General features: G+C 32.6%; 1 protein-coding gene across 1 annotated transcript in view; it reads right to left on the bottom strand.

Annotated features, from left to right (window-relative positions):
- Positions 1 to 21,773, bottom strand: part of LOC123660202 (potassium voltage-gated channel protein Shaw-like) — a 307,604-nt gene extending 285,831 nt beyond the window's left edge. Inside the window, exon 1 of the mRNA XM_045595302.1 lies at positions 21,593 to 21,773. Coding sequence (XP_045451258.1) covers positions 21,593 to 21,636 — 44 coding nt within the window. The 5' untranslated portion in view covers positions 21,637 to 21,773. The remainder of the gene's footprint in view (positions 1 to 21,592) is intronic.
- Between the last annotated feature and the right edge of the window lie 1,023 nt (positions 21,774 to 22,796).

Below are 22,796 nucleotides of genomic sequence, written 5' to 3'. Positions count from 1 at the left end.
CTAGGCGGACGTTCCGAGACCAAATAAGGGACGTCTTGAAAAAAGGCCAGGTCAAGAGTACACGAAACCGTAGAGCATGTATGAAGGGAATAATGAAAGTGGACGAAGCGAAAGAAGTATGTAAGGATCGTAGCAAGTGGAAAGAAGTGGTCTCTGCCTACCCCTACGGGAAAGAGGCGTGATTATATTATATGTCAAATTGGTCAAACGATTCTCCAGTGACTAACTGGTTGTTGTACTTTTATAATTATACTAGCTTTCCTCTCCGTTCCGTTTTTTGTTATTAAAATATAAGCTACGCATATCATTTTCTGATAACGCAGTATTCGCCGTATAAAAGAAGCTTTAAAATTAGCTCTGAAGTATTTTCGTTACAAAAATTCAAAAATAAATATACTTTCTCATTATAATATTAGTTTAAATATATGTATGTATATTTAATATGGATAACGGCAACGAATATTTTAACATAAGCTGTTACATAAAAAATTAAAATACGTCCTTGAAGGTAGCATTATAAATTATCATTCTTTATATTCAAGTAAGATTTAAAGCAAAAAGCAAAATTATTTATACAAAATACATTAGCGTTAAGTCCGCCTTTTGTACACACTTGTATTAGTGTATTTGTTGTACAATAAAGAATTTAAGTAATATATAAATACAAGGTGAAAAGTAGAGGTAAGTAAAAACCTTATCTCTATTTAGTTACTAGTTATTATTATATTCATACCTTTATTTTTAGTAAGTTGTTAAGTCGCACTGATCCGCGCGGTTTTATCCGATTACGTCCCCTGTGTGTCGTAAAGTTTTATAACCAATAAACTGCCTCAATAAATAGGCTTTTAAAGCGAAAAACGAATTTTTAGATTAATGGATTCAAACAAAGATACTAGCAGACTAATGTTATATATATAAATAAAAATGAAACGCCAAATGTGCTACTAAGCGCAAAACTCGAAAACGGCTAAATTAATTCGGCTACTTTTTCTTGAAAAGTTTTCTAATGTTTTGTTGAATTTTCTCATGAAATGGTAAATTAAGAAAATTGTCCTAAGAATTGAAAAACCCTAAACATAACGATTATTTCAATTCCACTCGTTTTCGCAGTTCGTATGACAAAACAACGTCCGTTAATTCAGTTAGTACTGATATATCTTTTTTTTTGTAAATAAGTACAAAAAAAATCTTTATATCAAATATATAAATCATTTTTGGCTAGACGGGAAAATATCGAATTCATCATCAATTTACGGAGTAAAGCAAAAGAAAACTGCCTGTGGCTACATTCGGATATGTCAACAATATAACCTATACAAATAGAAACTCCTCAAGTCAATAAGTCGGTAAAACCAAACAGCGTGCGTAACTGTGGGGCTCTCACACTGATTGCGTTGTCGTATCACTTATATTTTTATTGTCATAATTCGATTATTATTAAATATACTTTTATAAGTATGTATGTGTTTTTTTAAGTAAATAAATATTTTTTACTCATTTACGTTAAGTAAGTTACGTTACCATCAACTTTAAATAAGACAAATTTACGCGTGGGCGCAGTGGTTACATCACGGCCGATCTTTTCACATACAAGAGGTTCTTTAAGTCCATACTTGCTGTTAAAAATGACACACTCACACGTTTACTTAGCTCTTATATTCAAACTCGTATATGTTATTTAATCATGTATATTTAAACTTACACTTGTAAACTTATTACTTAAATTTACTAAAAATATAATCAGAAGTCTCTTAAGTACATCTGTGAAATAATCTTGACAGCGCGATATAACAGACAGCACACCGCCATCTATTAGTAAATGAAGGAACCAATACATAAGACTTTGATTCGGACGCACAACGTCATCTATTAGTAGATGAAGGAACTGAATACATTGTTATTTATATCAAATCAATATTAATCTGTGACTCACTTACTAACATAGATATTTATGGTAACCTGAGAGCTTATATTACTATAGTATACGTGATTTAAATCTATACATATTATATACAAACCTGGTTTGAATTAAGTCAAAAAACCGCACGGCATTGTTCGTTCAGTGTGATGTGTTCTTAACAGTGCTTTAAGGAAGAAAACGCTTTCATAATAATACGATAAAATAATTTTGGTTGTATTATTGTGTGTTAAAAATGTACACGCTTGAAAAGGAATTAAAGGGAAAATACAGGTTCAATTTCGAGGAATTACCTCAGAATACAAGGCTTTTATGTTGACGTTTAATATCCGTAAAAGATAATGATTTGATAAATAAAATTTAAATTTGCGATTCGATAAAAAGCATAATTTTCTTTTACTTTTGTGACATTTATGTCAACGTTTTTAGACATGCTGTGCGGCGACTCGTTGCCATGGCGACAGCAATAGACGGTTTGTATTCAACTACTGCTTAAGCATACTTACAAAAAAAAATAGTCTTCTTTTAGGCTTTCTGAAGTTCTAGCCCAAGAGCCCGTGAAGGCCAAAACTTTGTCATTTTATGTAAGCTGAAAGTTGCTCAGCGCATGCCCCAACACAGATAGAAGTAATGACCAAATATGAAGTTAATCTTATAGTGGCTTTGGCAGACGTGAACCGATCAACGGTGTACAAAGAGCCAACTGACTTTTTTTATTTAACTAAGCGTAATTTTGTTCATATTTTGTTCGAAATAATGTTATAAACCACATCAACTATTACTCAAGTAACTATTAGAGAATATTTCCACAGTAGCCGAAGAATTTTGACAGTTATAACCCATGGCCAGTTGCCAGTTGGTTGGGCGTAGTTGCGAGCCCGAAGCAATTTTATACGCCTTTGCATTTGCCAAAGCTACTATGAGTTAAAGTTGATATTTGGCTGTAGCTTCTACCGGTGTTGAGAGCATGAACTGAGAAATTTTCAGCTTTTATGACATGATGAATGTCTGACAGGTGTCTATAAGAACGGTAAGCGCTTACCCCACCAACCAACTACCAACCAACCAAATCAAATTTAAAAAAATGCCCAAACGATTATATATATAATATTATAAACATATATTGATTTTTAAAAATTCGCTTTATTCAAGGAAGCTTACCGAAGCAATTATGAAACTGTGATTACCTCTTAAAATATTCATTCAAACAATATACGATAAGCAATTTTAATCCAGATTAAAATTCTCGAGATTACTAACTTATTTACATAAGTAATTTTAATGATCGAGATAATATCGCCTTATATAGGTTAATGGTCACATTAAATATTCTAAACGTAAAAGTAATTACTCGGAGGCTATCTTAGAAGATATTGGCGCAACGGTCACAGCCGTGGATTGTACCTGTTGCGCTGGCGGTTGCGGGTTCGATCCTCGCAAAAATTTACTGAGATATTGGTCTCCTGTTGTTGTCATAAACACGTAATATCGATCTTTACTCAAAGTCATATATCCGCCAACTCGCAGTGGAGCAACGACGTGGATTAAGCTCCAATCCTTCTATTAAATGGAGAAAGAGACCTATGCCCAGCAGTAGGGTGTTACAGGCTGAAACGTGGGGACTATTTAATATGAGACCTCTCTTTATTTATCATTTACTTACTACACAAAATTTCTATCATAGGAAGACAGTTACTTAGAAAATAGTTTAAATAAATGAAATTTTATTGTATTGTTTCCTGAATATTTGATACTGGAACGTCAAGACATAAGGTCTAAAATATTTAAAATTAAAAAAAGTAATGAAATGAACAATATTACAATATGCAAGCAAGCATATAAGGTGCTGTATATAACAATACTGATTACGAGTATACCAGTTCCGATGTTATCCTTAAGGTAAGCTGAATAAAATATAACCTGCATTGAGAACGATATGGCTCGAGCAACTCATACTCACCTAATGTTTAAGCCAGATAGCTAAAATAATAAGAAACGAAATCTCGTTCATATATTATTTATTACACGTTATTACCTAAATCGTTTTAATCCTGCGTATATTTCTTTGCTTTATCACTCCGAGATTCGTTTTTTATACATTTGTACTTTAGTAATACAGCAAAATTGGATTGCTCTAGAAGCTAGAAGTTTAATCTTGTAAAATATAAACGCCATTTTCACAAGCGCTTCTACAATAGGACTTTATAATGGTTTTTCCATAGCTGACTTAAAATCCAAAATTTTATTGGTTTTTTCTCACATGCACTAAAATTTAACCTAATCCAAAAATTGATTGAACTCATGTGTTTTGCAGCAGGGCTGGCTTTGTCGCACCGAAGACACTGCTGCCCGTCTTCGGCCTGTGTGTTTCAAAACCAGCAGTTGGATGGCTATGCTTTCATCACTCAGCTTTTTAAGTTCCAAGGTGGTAGTGGAACTGTGTTATCCCTTAGTCGCCTCTTACGACACCCACGGGAAGAGAGGGGGTGGCTATATTCTTTAGTGCCGTAGCCACACAGCCAGCTTCAGTTATTTGTAAATCTCTAAACTAATCAATCTTAACTGAAGCGTATAATTGTTCATTATGTATTGAAAAGCTATAGAAAAAAAATGAGAAACCGGCCACCATGACGTCTGCAACGTCACCGAAATATTAGAAGTTCAAAATGACAATAGCGGTAATTCCCCGAAATCAGAAGCGTTCACAGCGACCATTGAAGTTTAAACTATGTTAGCTTAAAATAAGTAACGGTTAAGCTATAGAAAACTGTTTTGTTCTTCTGATAACATAATATCAATAAGTTCTTAACATAACATCTTATCCCACTAACAACTAATTCAGCTCATCAACCCTAGTAACCTTTTAAAGTACCAGCAAATTGAAAACAAGCAAACTTGTAAAATACCTTGTTAGGTCTGCGGTGTAGCAAAGAGCTTGTATACTTACCAAGTTAAGCCCTTAAGGTGAACTTACAACATATATACAGGTTAAAATGTTTATAATACTCTGAGTTACATAGTTATATGCGTTTTAAATAAGATTTTCTTCTACACGTGAAAACGTGGATTAGGTTAAATTTTAGTGAATATTATTTTATCCGCTAATACAGTCATATTATTTTTTTTATTTATATCTGTAACGCTTAATTTTACATTTAAAAATATAAATATATTATATAATTATATAAATATATTTGTATTTAATGTTTGTTTTACATGTTGCTGGCAAAGCTATCTGACGTTTAACGATATCTAACTAATATTTTTTTTTTAATTATTATGCGTAATGCTAAAGCTATTACATGTTAACTGAGGTAGGGCACAGCAGGAATTTCTTGCTCAAAATATGGAGCAGCCCGACTGGAGTAGTACCTCAACCTTACAGAAGATCACAGCAAAATAATACTGTTTTCAAGCAGTATTGTGTTCCTGTTGGTGAGTAAGGTGACTAGAGCTCCTGGGGGGATTGGGGAATGGGTCGGCAACGCGCTTGCGATGCTTCTGGTGTCGCAAGCGTCTATATGCTATGGTAGTCGCTTACCATCAGGTGAGCCGTACGCTTGTTTGCCGAACTAGTGGTATAAAAAAAATGTGAGTGAGATTCGCCGAATAACCTTTGGCACTTAAAACAAACATTTATTTGAATTTATGTATATTTTTTTCATTATCACACTTATATTTAATCTGTAATATATTTCTATCCGCAACTAGTAAAATCAGTAGTTTCTTAGTTGAGATGAAATAGGCTCTAAGGGCCACTTTTATCTCCCGCTGATCCATTATCTATCAATAACTTATGTTTAAGATAAACTTTACCGAAACTCGAAAAGAGACCCTTAATATGTTATTTATGCTACAAAAATACGCTATATTACTTTAGTTTCATAAAAATAAATAATAACTTATTTATGTAAGGTTCGGTCATGATTCATATTATCTGTTTACTTGTTTACTCAGACATAATTATATAACACAAAACAATAGCCATTACAAAATATACACTAGTAAATACTTTGTTTGCTCCGTAAAAACTTGACTTCGAACTTGGTTTTTAATTTTTTTTTTTTTTTTTTATATCACTAGGTCGGCAAATAATCATGCGGCTCACCTGATGGTAAGCGATTGCCGTAGCCTATAGACGCCTGCAACACCAGAAGCATCGCAAGCGCGTCGCCGACCGAATCCCCAATCCCCCCCAAGAGCTCCGGTCACCTTACTCACCAACAGGAACGCAATACTGTTTGAAAACAGTATTATTTAGCTGTGATCTTCTGTAAGGTCGAGGTACTTCCCCAGTCGGGCTGCTCCATATTTTGAGCAGGGAATTCCTGCTGTGCCCTACCCCAGTTAAGTAAAAATCACTATATTTGTCTCAATTTGTACACCTACACCGACACAATACAATGGTTGCCTGGAACAGATCGCTTTTCAGCGATAAGGCCACCCTTTGTACCTTATGTATTATTTCTGTTTTGGTGTACAATAAAGTGTATTGTTATGTTGTTATGTTATTTGCTCACAAACGAAACAAAAATGATTTCAATATTAATAATCAATTAAATACGCATTATTATTTATTTTACCAGCTTACTCCCCATGTCAAGTGTGTAAAGGAGTTTTACTTCAACAAAAAATATATTTACCCTATCCTGAAGGTATTAAAAAAATAACCACTAAAAACTCTAAAACCTCCTCTGTGGTCTTCACGAAATTTAACAAGAACGTTAATACAATATTATCTGTAATACAATCTTGTATTGAATAGCATACCTTATCTGTTAATAGTGTCTTACCTTTGTAGTTTCAAGTTTAGTACCCTCAAGATCATTGTAAATATCATTTACGCATAAATCAACTAGCACCAAAAGTACCTTATTATTTTTGATACTATGTCAGCAAACCAGCTTATGCTCTGATTGGTGATAAATGTTTACCGTAGCCTGTTGTTATAACACTAGCAGCAAAATAAGCGCGTTGCCGATTCTCTGCCAATATAAGTAATAAAACGCATCCCTAGGATTTCTGGCTATCGTAATCACCATAGAAACACGAGACAACTTAGGAGCTGTATTTTTTATCATCTACAAAGTTGAGATACAACTCCAAATTTTGGAAAAAATATTTCTCGCTGTGCCTGTGTGCCTGAAATTTTCAAAAATATATTTATATGTATTTTTGTATAGCTAAATGAATCGTAGTTAAACTGAACTGAACCCTATTGTACAATTACCTAACCCCCCTCCCCCCCTCACCCCTTTACAAAAAAGAAGGTTGAACCTTAACTTGCTCGCGCTTGCCCTTAGTTCTGCTAATAGTGTGTCGAATGACCAAAAATGATCGCTATCAAACGTTTATGATGTTCAAAGCCATTATATGCTTTTAAAGATAGAGATTCATAAATATAGCATAGAAGATACCAAATATCACAAGTGTTAAAAGTTTTTACGCGCAGGTAAATTTACTAAAATATCGTTATTCAAATTAGAATAAAATACCCGAAAGCCTCTAAGGCTCTAGAGCAATCGTCATACTAATATTTATAATAAAAGAAATGATTGTATTTGCGTAAGTATCTATTACAAGTTTAGTTTTTTTTTCATTCTATACAATGGTAGTTTCGTAGCTATATTTTTGAAATTATAATTAGTAAAGACCTATTATCTGAGTATTGGTATTATTTATAATTGAACTTACTAATAGCTAATTAGCTTAGTATTCGGTGTAGGATTACTAAATGATAAGTGTGGATTTAGGTGACGTCGTATTTCATACAAGATATTACCAATTTTGATTTCAAATATAGTTTATTTTTTTTAAAGAATAACTACGGAGTTTCTTGTCGATTCTTCTCTCATAATCTATATTTCGAATCAGAGGTAGCTTTGTTTTTAATGATAAAGCAAAATTCAATTTATAAGATGATAATTCGAAGGTGCTTTTGAAGCCTATTTAAAAAAGGTTATTTTTTATTTTGATCAAAGAACAAAGCGAATTTATAATTATTAAGTAAGAAATAGCCGGTTATAAAAAAATCATTGTTAATTATTCAGATTGGTACCTCCTCAAAAGAACATTTTTAACGAGGGTAGCAAACAATATTACGATCCATCTGATCCAAGCGCGATACCGACGTTAAACAGGAAAAACACAGGAACACAACACTATTTGATGACTATTGAGAGATTGGGTTAAGGTACTTCCCCTGTTGGGCTGCTACAAATTTTGAGTAACACAGCTACAGAATTACAGAAACAAGTACAAGCTACAGTTACAGATACATTTTCTGCTGTGTCTCACCTCTATGATCTAAAAACGCTTTCAAAGAAAAGAGACAATTTTTATAGATTGATTGTAATAAAATTAAATAAAGCTAGAAAGAAAGGATACCCATATAAAAAACCCGGCCAAGTGCGAGTCGGACTCGCGCACCTAGGGTTCCGTACAAAAAATATATATAAAATTATTTTTATTATAGCTTAAAATTCATGCTTTTCACGATTTTTTTTTTATCTGTGCTATAACTCGTTGTTTCGTGGCAAATTTCAAGAGTCTGAGTTCATGGGAAGTACCCTGTAGGTTTTGATTCCCTTGCGAGTATCAAAAATTTGCAGGATAAACGGCTGTATCTTTTGATTGCGTTGATTAGAAGTTTTTAGTTGATTTAGAAGTTTGATTTGTTCACAACTCGTAGGGACAGAAGATTGGAGTATTTGATATGAATTTCAGCTTGATACCTCTACGTGTTCTTGAGAAATGGGTCTTGACAGACAGACAAATAAGTGAAGTTTTTTTTCCTTTTCAGGTACGGAACCCTAAAAAGTAATATTGCAAATTTAGCTCCCTCTAAAAACATTTTTACGACGTGTAATAAAAATACTATTTTAAAAATCTTAATTGAAAACTAAGATCAGTATCTCTAAGTGTTTAAACGGGATTTCATCTTTTTCAACGTTTGCTGACATTACTATTTAAGAATCAATTTTGATTTGAAATTAATTTTAAACTTTCAATAACTAAATCTTTATTTCTTGTTTTTGATATTGGACTACGTCGGGTCTTTTTTTTTAAATTTTCTAATTATATTTTATCAATCGAAAACACATACTTATAACCAAAATATTAAGTCAATGAAGTATCCACTGAAAATAGAAAGAAACTGAACAAAGGGAGTCAGTCAGAAACCAAACAAAAGGGAATACTAAATATTAACTCAGACTAAGGTTTCATTTTAATAAGATAAAAGAATTTATAGTAACTATTAAGAAGCCCAAATCGATGTCATAACATATCTACAACAAACGAATTTCCACAATATTTTAATGTAGACACAGCGGTGGAGACTTGTTCCACGTTTATGAATATTAATAGTGTCATTAGAATAAATAATATTGGTTGAGTAGTCGATAAAGTAAGGATAGCGTAAGCTGCAAAATTGCCTCTTAGTAGATAATTATCATTAAAAAACACCAATTAATATCAAAGTTTCCTTATAAAGTAATCATATATTTTCGCTACAAATACGTAGCAGCTTTAAGGGCTTTATGTAGTGCGGTGTTGAGACCCACAAGGATAAACACCGGGACCAGACAAATATTTGTGTTTACACCTCATCCTCACCGAAGACAAAGGATGGATCAACTTACTCCCACAAATAAACAACTCAATTATTAGAGTACTACAGAAAAGTTTTATTACATTTTTTTTATATCTACACAACACACACACACGGATGGTCTGTTCTTAAAGTAAGCAACTTAATGCTTGTGTTATAGGTAACAGCTGGCTGCTATAGCTACATTTTTTTTCGATATACATATATAATTATACAAATAAATATTTATATTACACCCAGACTCGGGGTGGAAATCGAACTCACAATCCTTGGAGCAGAAAGCAGGGTCACTACAAACAGCGCCAACGGGCTAGTCGACACATATAATGTTAAATGAAAAATTGGCACATCATTGTCACTAAACTCAGCCACGTCGCTTGACCAAATTAATCGTAGTTAATGAGATAGTTAAACAGGTTAAGACCTTAAAAGTTCTGGCCGCTTTATCTCTTTAAGCCCTTCTAACGAACCGATAGCACGTGACATTACCCAAAGATAGCTATCATTTTATCAACGTTAAATTGATTTATTGATTTAGAAAATAAAAATAGAAAGATAAGCTAATTGATTTGACCTTAGTATTTATAATCTTCCAAAATCAAAATCATAAATAACTTTATATTTTTTTAATTAATACAAAAAGTTCGATGTAAAGAGGTTTTAGTTATTACTTAATATACTGTCATACAAGAGAAATGTTTGTATGTTGTTGTTTTAGTGCAGTTAAAGAAGGAGAGAGCAGTAAGATAAGAGAGACCTATATTATAGGTGTAAAAATATTTATAATGGATAGTCATAAATATATGTTCATAAATTTAATATGTTCAATATCTTATCTGGCCAAAATGGTTTATTTATAACTAAAAAAATAATAAAATAATCTGGATTTTTGTCCTTGACGATCTCCCCACCGAACCTCGGCGAGCATGATAAGCTGTCGGTATTCTTTATTATTATAGATACCTTGAAATCAAATACTAAATTTTTGTTTTCAATAAATTAAATAAAGTTAAAACATATAATTACAATTGAAGTAAAGCTATCACTGATTCGCAACGAATCAAGAAGAAACTACGAAGAACTTACGCACGCTTGACTCGAGGAGTAAGCTGGTGAACGCGTGACGAGAGCGTTACAAAAAGTGTAATCGAGCGAGACGAACGGAAGTTGAGAGGGAGATATAAGTTAGTGAAGGTAGAAAGAGAGAGAGTTACGTTTCGTAAGTTTTACTTCAGTCGTGTGGTCTAAAACACTCGCTTTTTTTATGAAGGCGATCATCCCGGTAGTTGAAAATATATTCACCAATCCGTAGTGGAGCAAACACCGATTCTCGTCTCTTGCACGGAAGAAAACGCCTCTGCCCAGCCTTAAGCAGCACAACTTACCGCTCGATTCTTGATCGTGTAAATTAAACGGTTTTGGTAGCTTTATTTTTTTTTTTATCATAATATATAGCCTATATCAGTCAATAATATATAAAATGAAATCACAATGAACATCATAATTTTGCTGAGCAATTAATATTTAAAATATGAAAAAAGCAAGGTTCTTGAATTTATTATAGGTTGAGAATTTAGACCCTATATCAATTTATAAAGAAAATTGTCTCAGAAAACTTCGCTTGCTTATGCTTAAAACGAATGCTTTCACAGAGTGAACTATAAATATTTTATTAGTCATAAAGCGCAGATGCTGTTCTCAAATTTATTTATTGGATACATTTTATAAATATATACTTTAATAGTGACAATTAAACTAATGTATAAGTAACTAGATGTTAACCGGGACTTTGCTTCAAAATTTTCATGTTATCCCATACATTTTTCTATCCCAGGAGCAGTATATCTTTTGTTAGTAAATTTGTATGTAATATGTATGTATTGTATTTATCGATGTATTAATAATGATAATAATAATAATAATAATAATAAATAGTACAACAGAACAACATTAAGAATAAAAAACAAAACCAAATTAAATTAAAAAATCAATAAGTAAAAATAAAATTAAATAAAGTAAAAGTAAAATCAAAAATCAAATATTCAAAAAAGGCAAAAATCAAAAAATTTTAAAAATTTAAAAAAAATTAAAAATTTTTTAAAAATGGTGTTAGTAGACAAAAAAAAAACAGTAAATTAAGACAATAAAAATAATTAACATGAAACTTATACTGTATCAATAATGATCGGTACATAAAGTTTTCTAATGTTTACGCGAATTTTACTCATTATAATGAAACAACTTTTATCGGATTTTATCGCCGTGTGTTCTCCCGTGACCCCGTGATTGACCGTGACCTGTCACCAACCCGCCTGCCAGTGGTGACTATGGGCAACACACATGAGTCCACGCCATTTTTGGCGCGAACTTGTAGAGGCCTATGTCCAGCAGTGGACTGCTATAGGCTGAAATGATGATGATGATGATGATGATGTTCTCCCGTGACCATGGTTGCTGTAGTGTCTGAAACGTCGGGCATTTAAAAAACTTAATAAACAACCATAAAATCCGAAAAAGTTGTTTAATTATAATGGTTTTTACTTTTTGATGCATCTACTAAGATAACTATGATGCAATTGTAAGATAGTATTTATTAATTCATAAATCGTTGTAATGTGACCATGCAAAAATTGTTCTATTTTTAACCGACTTCAAAAAAGGAGGAGGTTACTCAATGCGACCGTATATATATTTTTTTATATATGTTCGGGGATAACTTCGTCGTTTATGAACCGATTTTGATAATTCTTATTTTTTTTGGAAAGTAGATATTCTAAGTGTTGTACCATAATCAGGAAACCAGTATCTGACAATGGGAACCCAAAGAAATCGAGGGAAACCCTCGAAAATCCGCATAACTTTTTACTGGTTGTACCGATTTTGATAATTTTTAATTTAATCGAAAGCCGATGCTTATCATGTGGTCACATTCAAATTTCATCGAGATCTGATTACAACTTTTGGAGTAATCTATGATAATGCGTATTTACTTGACTATTTTTTCGTTTACCTACGTTGTATTACTTGTCAATATAATTGAAGTCGGTTTTTCTTCGTTTGCCTGCAAACACAATTATATCAGAACGTTACTAGCTGATATAACTACGTACTCAGTTAAATATTAATTAAAAAACAATATAGTAGATAAACAAGACGATAATCATGTTTAAGAAGTTCAAAACATAAATGCAAATACTAGACAATCCTAACAAATGTTTATGTAAGTCATTCAGATCTATGACAAACATTTGTCTAGTGATTAAAACTAAAGCTAGCACAACAGCCAGTTACTGTGACTACTAACCCATTTAAATAGACCTGACAAACATACAGACAGGATAAGTCTATTTATGGTTCTTAAATAACTAAAAAGCGAATATAACAAGCAATATCCCTTTCATTATCAGGTTGTCTGGAAGAGATTGCTTTTTAGCAATAAGATCGCCTGGTTGTACAATTTGTTACTATAATTGCTTGTAATGTAAATTTTGTTCTTTATTTAAATGTGCAATAAATTATATTATTATTATTATTATTATAACTAGAATAATATTTTAACATCAAAATATCTATTCAAATAACACAATTATTATTGTAATTTGTCTATAAATCCATTATCTACATGGGAATAATAAACACACAGATATAATTATTATAATCCTTCTCCTACATGGAGAAAGAGAGAGGCCTATGCACAGCAGTGGGATAATACAGACTGAATTCGAATCTACTATTTATATAGGTATAACTGTAAAGTTTGCTAACAATTTAACAAGTACACGAGCTAAAAATAATAATAATGCCAATTTAAAAATTTCATCCAATCACATAATCACAACACTCCGTTACTATTAAAATTTATAGAACAAACAAACAAAAAAAATATTCTGATATAATTATTAAAGTGTTGTAACAATTATAAATACTATCCTGAACTCTAAAAATTATAATTTCAACTCGATAGTTTATATTCCCATAACAATAAGTATTGTGATGATATTACAAATTAGGAAATCTTTTTTTTTTATTTTTTTATCTCAATAGTGAATTCCAAGCTCTCCTGTAAGCTGTGTAAATTTTTCCTTTACGTTTCAGACAATATCGGGTATCGTGTCCGATAACCGTTAATCAGTGAGTAGTGTTACGTTTGAAATAATATTTACGCGCTTGTAGATGTATTTACTCGTTCTCCTATATGTAACTCTTTTTAATATAAATAGGGAGGAAATGTATGTTGTCTATATTATAAAATACTAGCTGACCCGGCAAACGTCGTTTTGCCAATAAACTATCTACTATAAGTGTGCGGGGATTTACTTATAATCGAAAGCGTTGTAGACAATGAAAGTATCATTCTCATCCCTGCTCCGTGATGTTTGCTGGATGAGAGGTGACAACGATAGACATCTAGCGGGGATAACTGATCGATTGATAGTTGATCAGTTATCGACCTGCGAAGGCAGGAGATCAAATTGAATTGAGAAAAAAATCATAATTAAAGGAAATTATTAAAAATAATAAAAAATATAAATTGCGATGGAAAAATAGGGGTTGATCGTAGAGAGGTGGAAAATTAAGAGTAATATAAAAATAAAATCTGTCATGACAAAATAAAAATAAAAAAATTGCCAAAAAAATTAAAGTTTATAATTAACAAATAAAATATAGGGGTTGGTCGTAGAGGGTTGAAAATTTAGGGTTGTTTGTTGTTGTTGGTTGTTGATGTTTTTTTCAATGTTGTATCATAAAAAAATAAAAAATAATAATTTATCTAAAAATTAAAAAAAATTGGGGTGGACTATCCTTAACATTTAGGGGGGTGAAAAATAAATGTTGTTCGATTCTCAGACCTACCCAATATGCATACGAAATTTCATAAGAATCGGTCCAGCCGTTTCGGAGGAGTTTAACTACAAACACCGCGACACGAGAATTTTATACATTAGATAATCTCACTGAGAGCACAGCAGGAAATATCCTGCTCAAAGTCTGGAGATGTCCGACTAGGAAAGTCCGTCAACCTTACAGAAGGTTACGTCTAGGTAATACTGCTTTTAAGCAGGGTTGTGTTCCTGTGGTGAGTAAGGTGACCAGAGCTCCTGGGAGGGATTGGAGGTAGGGTCAACAACGCTTGCTAAGCATTAGCTACAGACTTATATAGAATACTAGCGGACCCGGCAGACGTTGTCCTGCCCGGAAAACAGCTACCAAATTTGATAGCTTACATACCGATAGCAGCGCCACCTACCGGGTCCATTTGAGATAACTACCCTATCTCCCAAGTTAGACCAAATTACAGAAGCTTACAAAATTTGATAAAAATTGATTCAGTAGTTTCGGAGCTACATACAGATAGCAGCGCCACCTACCGGGTCCTATTGAGATAAAAACTACCATATCTTCCAAGTTAGACAAAATTACAGATGCTTACAAAACTTGATAAAAATTGGTTTTGTAGTTTCGGAGTTACATACATTTAAAATTTTTATTGTTAACGCTCACCCGCGCAATCTTTATTGGGGATGAGTTATCCTAAAATTCGCTCATTGATCATTTCTACATCACATAAAGGAAATTCGTACCAAATTTGGAGTCGATAGTTTAAAAACGGGAATTTTCCATTGTTAACGCCCCCGCAAGAACATTATAAGTAATGTCAAATAGCTAGTTAATATCATTTTTACTGTATGTAAAATTCATAGATGAAGTAAAAAAAAGTAGATAATGCGCGGCCTTTGTTATTAGTGAAGCCACAAAACTCGGCTCCTTCAAGTAAACACACGCGCTCACGCACACATATGCATCAAACTACGCTCATTTTCGTTAGTATCTCACGAGGCCTCGGACAGTAACTTTGCCTATAAAATGCCGTTCTTTTGTAATTAAATGGTGCAAAAACAATACCAAAGTGAACAAAAAGTCTGAAGAAATATCGTTTCACACGTAAATACATACAAAACTTTATATTTTTTGTTATTCCAAAATAATATTGAGGTTATTCGGAACTTATAATTTCTATGCCCCGAAATGACGTACCGAGGGAGTGTTACCAGTAATTTTTATTTCCATTAGCCCAAAATGCGGGTAAGTAAATTGTAGGCAATCATAGAAAAATAATTAAGTAGAAAGTGGACATCATTATTGTGTTTTTTTTATCGTGTGATTTTATGTTTTACCTAAATTGAAGTCAATATGAATTTTTAACTCGTTTTTGTCTTTTTAAATTTGTGAATTAACTACTCATATTTTACTACTGAATATCATGATTTTAGGTTTCCAACGAATATTTTAATAGGAGATAGATAGAATAGGTAGCTGCTGTGCGACTGAGCTGAAATGAACTACAACGACAGCTATCCTCATCTAGTGTGGTTTGTTCAAATCATTTTGATAAAGCTGACATGTACGGTACAAAACGTGGACTTCGCAGAGTACCATCACGTATATACATTCGCGTGCAACTGAATCGACTCAAGCCGTATATTGGTAAAAAAGTTCGATTTTTAGAAAAATGGCTTATCCGATTATCTTGTTCTTTTTTTTGTTTGAAAGCCTAATATTTTCTCTTAAAAAATGTTATCCTAATGAGAAAAATCGGTCGAGTATTTATTGATAAAATTTAATTTGACAGAAATGCATAAAAAATGAAGAAAAATGAAAACAACAACATAATGAATAAAAAACTTATTTTTGATAGTAGTAAAGTAAATTAAAATTTTCAATGCTTTTTATTGCCTCCCCTAGCTTTTATAACAGCTTGTATGCGATTTTTCATTGATTTTATCACTTTTTTAATAAAATCTTGAGGTATCGTATTCCATTCTTCCTCTAGCGTAGTTTTGAGCTCGACGATGCTTGATGGAGCCGTATCTCTAGCTCGCACCCTCCGTTTGAGCTCATCCCATAAATGCTCAATGTAATTCAGATCAGGACTGAGGGCTGACCACATCATCGTCCCAATTTGCACCTCTTGAAGAAACTGGCGAGTAACACTTGCTGTATGGCACCGAGCATTATCATGCATCAATAGAAAATCTTCTCCTATGTACCCTGCATAAGGTACAACATGATCGAGGAGAATGTTTTCCACGTACTTTTGAGCTGTTAGACCCCCACTCCGACCACCACCAGGCACGAAAACAAGCTCGGTCTTCCCTTCATATGATATTCCAGCCCACATCGTGACTGAACCACCGCCATATGATACTGTTTCAGCGAAATAGCATTGCAAGAACTGTTCCCCTGGACGCCTGTATACTCGGTCTCTTCTGTCATTGCCATGGAGACACATTCTGCTCTCATCAGTGAACAGGATGGAGCTCCATTACTCAATAGTCCAATTGAGGTGTTCACGAGCAAATTAAAGTCGGGCTTGACGGTGACCTGCGGTCAGTTTCGGGCCTCTGGCTGGCCGTTTAGGAGTTAAATTGGATTTCTTCAGCCGTCTTCTAATTGGCCACTGACTGTCAGCCACTCCTAAAACCCTTCTGAGCTCCTGTTGCACATCAACGCCCGCGAGATAACGATTTCTCAACGAAGTTGAGACAACGAAGCGATCGTCCGTCTCAGATGTGCTCCGGTGTCTATTGGTTTGTGGTCTCCGAACGAAGCTACCGGTCTCTTGAAACCTTCTGTATACTCATGAAACAGCTGATTGGCTCATGTTAAGTTTACGAGCGACTTGCCTTTGATTATGGCCCGCCTGCAACAAACCTACAACTTGGACCGCTGCATCTGAGATATTGTCTATTGGATCGCGATTAAAATACTGGGAGCTTATGGAGATGTGTACCTGTCAACGTTTGACGAGTGATTGATAAGAAATATGGGTCACGTGAGCTCTTATACATGATTTAGTCTCGCAACTCATGGGTACCGCAACGGGTAATTTCTGTACCGCTCATGTTTGACCGTATTTATTTAAAAAGTTTTTTCATTCTTTATTTGAAAATGGCTATATTTATGAAAAAAAATATATGTCTTTGGAATAAAAAAAACTTTTACAAAAATCGGATAAGCCATTTTCCGAAAAATCAAACTTATATACCAATATACGGCTTGAGTCGATTCAGTTGCACGCGAGTGTACTACTACTTACTACTAGGTATTTTAATGTTGAATTTTTTGTTCTAGGACCTACCGGATGAATCTTAAATTAGTCGTTAACCAAGATTCAATCTTTGATACACCTAGAAAACATAAACTAAGAGAAAAGTTAAAAAAGCAGGAACTTTATTTAAAAAAAATGTAAAAAAATTAAATCATTACAGCAAAGAGTTAGACGTCTTTAAAACAGGAACTTGCCCTTCAGAGGAATCATCAATTACTTAAAAACGCAATTTTCATTGACACAGATTTATATAATTCATTAAATCAAAACATGGCTGCAATAGATTTATTTAACAATTTGAAGCAAAAAAGGAGTAAATATATTTAAAACTATAAACAGATTTTTATTTTCGCATACCCATTTTACCTATATTAAATTAATTGTGTTTAATCCCATTTAATAAAATTTTCAGGGACTTTTTTTAAAAAGTGTCAACACTTCACTCACTCACACATATTTAAAAAAGTGGCTTCACTTTTTTGTTCTAAGTGAGTTATCTATTCTTTTTACTTGATCTATGGTAAAATTAAAATGCGGTCTACAATTAAGATCAATTTAATCATTAATAACTTACGTAAAATGCGCCCTAATATATTACTTAACATGAACTTTATTGAATAGCAATAAAGTTCAAATTGACTCTATATTTTAGTTAGAAATTGTTTTTGTGGGAAAAGAAAAGGCATGTTTTTAGGGTTTTCCTGGAAATTATTCGAATTTTTCTCGCCGTAAAAACCATTCTTGGACTTCAATGAACATTTAAAAGAAAGAATTGGTAAAATTAGTCTAGGCGTTGTTGAGTTATGCGCTTACCAACACATTTTGCGATTCATTTTTATATATAAGAGAGAGATATAGTTATTATATATTTAGTTCAAATTGACTTTTAAGTATTATCACAAATATTTTGTATGGGAGTATAGAAAAGTGTTGTTTTTAGACTTTTTCAGGAAATTTAAATTTTTTTTTTTTTTAGAATTTTTCTCTTCGTAAGAACCATCCTCGTACTTCAAGGAACATTTTAAAAAAAGAATTAGCGAAATCGGTCCAATCGTTCTCGAGTTTTGCGCTTAGCAACACATTCAGCGACTCATTTTTATATTATAGATTACATAATATTGTATTTACATTGGAGTCAGTCTTCCTCTGAGAAACAATTCAATTATCTAGAAGAAATTGCTAATTAGTCACAAGTCCGCCAGTTGCACTACACAATCAGAACTTTAATACTATATTTAATTTTATGATCGGTTGATTAATTTAGCTTCTAACATCACTGATACCATTCTGAGCACAGACCTATTTATCTATCGGAGAAGCGTCGGAGCTTAATCTATCAAGCTACTCAACTGTGAGTTGTCAGGTTTCTACGATAACACGCGGAATCGACAGCTTAACGTGCTTTCCGAAGCACCGTGGGGAGATCCGGAAGCGGAGACAAATATTGATAGATATACCAGAGCGGGCAATTTTTTTTATGTCACTAGGTCGGCAAACAAGCGTACGGCTCACCTGGTGGTAAGCGATTACCGTAACTTATAACGTCTGCAATACTACAAGCATTACAAGTGCGTTTCCGACCCCCCCCCCCCTCCCAGGAGCTCTGATCATTCTGGCTCTGATATTTGTAATGAAATAAAATAAAAAATATTAATTACTCAGCCATAAACTATAACAAACGCAGAATAAACACGAGAGGAAATGATAAATTTGTAACGCCACTTCCGATTTCTCAATGTGAACGTTTCCTTCATGAGACAAGGTGTACTCGTACATATCTAGCATAGACCGCATTTTAATAACCGATTTTACAATTACTTTTTAAATACTTTCAAGGTTTATTAAAAATCTTTGCTAGAAAAAGCAATTTCTCTCATAATGTGTATTAATATATTGCCAATTTTCTTTAAAGAGTAAGTTTAGTTACTTGCTAATTCATCTCTGCAGAATTTACATTCCAAATCGTTAGTAGCTAAACATTAAATACAATTAAGTAATAAAAGAAAAAAAAATTACTGCGTGGCAGAATAATATTTTGTTATTCTTTTTTCGCAAGACATCTTAAAAAATTTTGAAGATTATTTTTACTAAATGGACAAACAGAAACTGAACACAATTTCGTATTACCATATCAACCTACTAATTGAGATTTACAGATTTTCAGAAATCATGTAGCTATAGAATTTATATTAACTACATTAATTTAAAAATTTTCGCGTTAATTTTCGACGCTCAAATACAAGCATTCAATATTGAGACATGCAATAGGAGAAAACTTAGAAATACTATAATACAGACTTTCCGTTGCAAGACCGGAAGGAAACTTCAAAAATTCAGGAAATACCGTGAGAGCCTTTTGTTATTGTACAATTTAAACTGTAAGTAAAAAACTAATTCAATGAACACAGTATATCTAGGTACGAACTTTTAGGCTACTTACTCTAAAAGTTAACAATGGACTAAGTTAATCCGATTGATGAAAAGTAAAACTGATACAAACTAAATGATAACCGCATATTTTGATAGAAAGTTCTATAAAAGTCGAGAAAACTAAAGCATTATTCTTCGTTTTTAAATATTTCGTTGAGCAGCCATAACGTAAGATGAACGGCTACAGTTTGTCAGGTTGTAACAGTAACACTAATAACTGACGATATTAATTTAATAATCTAATTAAATTTCAATTAAACAAAATTATGATTTATTTATTTATTTGTATTTAACTAAAGAAAACTTCATATTTCATAACTATTTGTACGAATAGATTAGTGGATAATTTATCTACGAAAAGTAATAATATTTTTGGAATAACGAGAAGAAATCGGGTTAATTTTGATTTATTTTTGATTCATTAAGTCTGTAAAATCTCACTGCTGGGTATTGACCACTTTCTCCGTCTAAGAAGAGTCGGAGTCACGCTGATCCACTGCGAGTTGGCGAATACATCCCCTACGATGAGTAACGAGCGCTATCAAGTATCAATAATACAAGTGACACGGTGTGGATACCTCCAGGACATACAATACATACTTACAACTAACTTTCTTCAAGGGTAGATCAATTCCACGACTATTAATGTGAATAACTTCTCTACAATTACACCGAACCGGTCGACAATAATCTATATAAATAAAAATGAATAATTTATTTTTGTATAATCCTTAAGACCCACGGAAGGTATCAATACAAAAAAAAATTGTAAATTAATGTAATATATTTTTAATATTATCTTTTGACAGAACGAAGTCTGTCCGGGCAGCTAGAACAATTTAAAAAAATAAATTAACTGACAAATGCCACTAAAATTTTACTTCCAAATTCATAAGAATGTATGTGAAGATTGGTACGTATGATTCGATCGGCAGATTCTAATTAACTTCGCTATCGCTTATCGAAATCTGCTGTCGATGTCGTATTGTTACAAGTAAAATACTCTTGACGTTATAAAGTGTCATTGTTGAATTAACTCGTGTTAATAAAACCTTTTTTAACATTAACTTAAAATATATAACTACAAATATTTCAACATTTCGCTTTGATAAAATAAATTAAGTTCGTATGAAATTATTTTCTTCGTACTGTCTTATTATTATTATTATTATTAAAAATATCTTTTGTCGTTAAATTGTTAGCCAAGTAAATATATTATCTTAAGCAATAATAGTATTTATTGTTCTGTAAATATTTCACTTCTAAATATAATAAAAATCGGAATAAATCTTTAATATTAATTTTGCAGTAAAAAATTGTGCATATTTTTATACTTAATAAACATCAGAGCCAATAAATCGTCTGATAAAAAATTTCGTGAATGTCGTCGAATGCCATCCTACACATTTCCTTGAAATAATATAACTATAAAAAAACATCAAATCTATAAAAATAAAAAAAATTTTTTTGATGTTTTTTGCACTTCTAACTCACAAAAAAAAAACATTAAAACAAAAAATACCTTATTCCGCCAACGTTCAAAATGATACGATTTTCGCCATCCATCCCTGCTCGCGTTCAACTGAACATTGACATTTGAAAACGAAAAAAAAATCACAACACCATCCAACACAGCCTCGGTTCACTATAATCACAATACATAACACATATTTACGAAAATTTTCCGTATCATAACGGACGGGAGAGACGTACTCTCGCAACGACGTCCGCCAGCAGACTGATGCTGTGGAGATGACACCCGACCACCCCCACCTGTAGACTGAACGCAGTGCAGTCTCGTGCCTTTCAAATATCGGGGTGTATTTTTCTTGTCAGTTGTCTGAGCATCTTTTCATGTTACCTACTACTCAGTAAAATTAACGCTAATATGTATTGTAACGTACAGCTTAAATTGATACAACTAAAACCATTCGATACAATTTGGCAAACCGGAACTTTGTACAAATTATTATATATAGGAATATTTGGTAATTTATATTTTGTAGTAACTAGTGATTGTATAAGGGAAGAGCGGAGCCTCCTACTACAAGAAAAAGGGGGTAGCCAACAATATGTGGAAAAAATTCAAAGCAATATTTTTAACCGACTTCAAAAAAGGAGGAGGTTACTCAATTCGACTGTATATATATTTTTTAATGTATGTTCGGGGATAACTTCGTCGTTTATTAACCGATGTTCCGAATTACAGCACCTACGAGTAATTCTTTTTCTCGGTTAATTCAATACTTTAGATTAACATTTTATTTTTTAAGATACCTACATCATCTGTCACTAAAACATTGAGTAAAGATAACATTAGCTCGCATAAAAATTAATTCTAAAAATTGTAATAAAACCATTTAAGAAGAAATTTTTGGGTTTAAGTTAATCCCCAGGGTATCGTTGAAGACAACCGATTATGATCATTCTTTTTTTGTTGGAAACGAGGATTTAATGATGGGATCCTAGAGAAATCGAGGGAACCCTCAAAAATCCGCATAATTTTTTACTGGGTGTACCGATTTTGATGATTTTTAATTTAATCGAATGCCAATATCTATCATGACAGTGTGGTCACATTTAAATTTCATGGAGATCTGATTACAACATTTGGAGTAATCTTTGATAATGCGTATTTACTTTTTGAAGGAACGCGTATTTACTTTTTGACTTTTGGAAGTCAAGTTTTAATTTTTTTTTTTGTATCTTTTGTGTTAATTGTAGTA

This window comes from Melitaea cinxia, chromosome 15, assembly GCF_905220565.1.
Source record: "Melitaea cinxia chromosome 15, ilMelCinx1.1, whole genome shotgun sequence".
NCBI classification, from domain to species: domain Eukaryota; kingdom Metazoa; phylum Arthropoda; class Insecta; order Lepidoptera; family Nymphalidae; genus Melitaea; species Melitaea cinxia.
The sequence above is the reverse complement of the archived record's forward strand: the minus strand, read 5'-3'. Positions and strand labels throughout refer to the sequence as shown.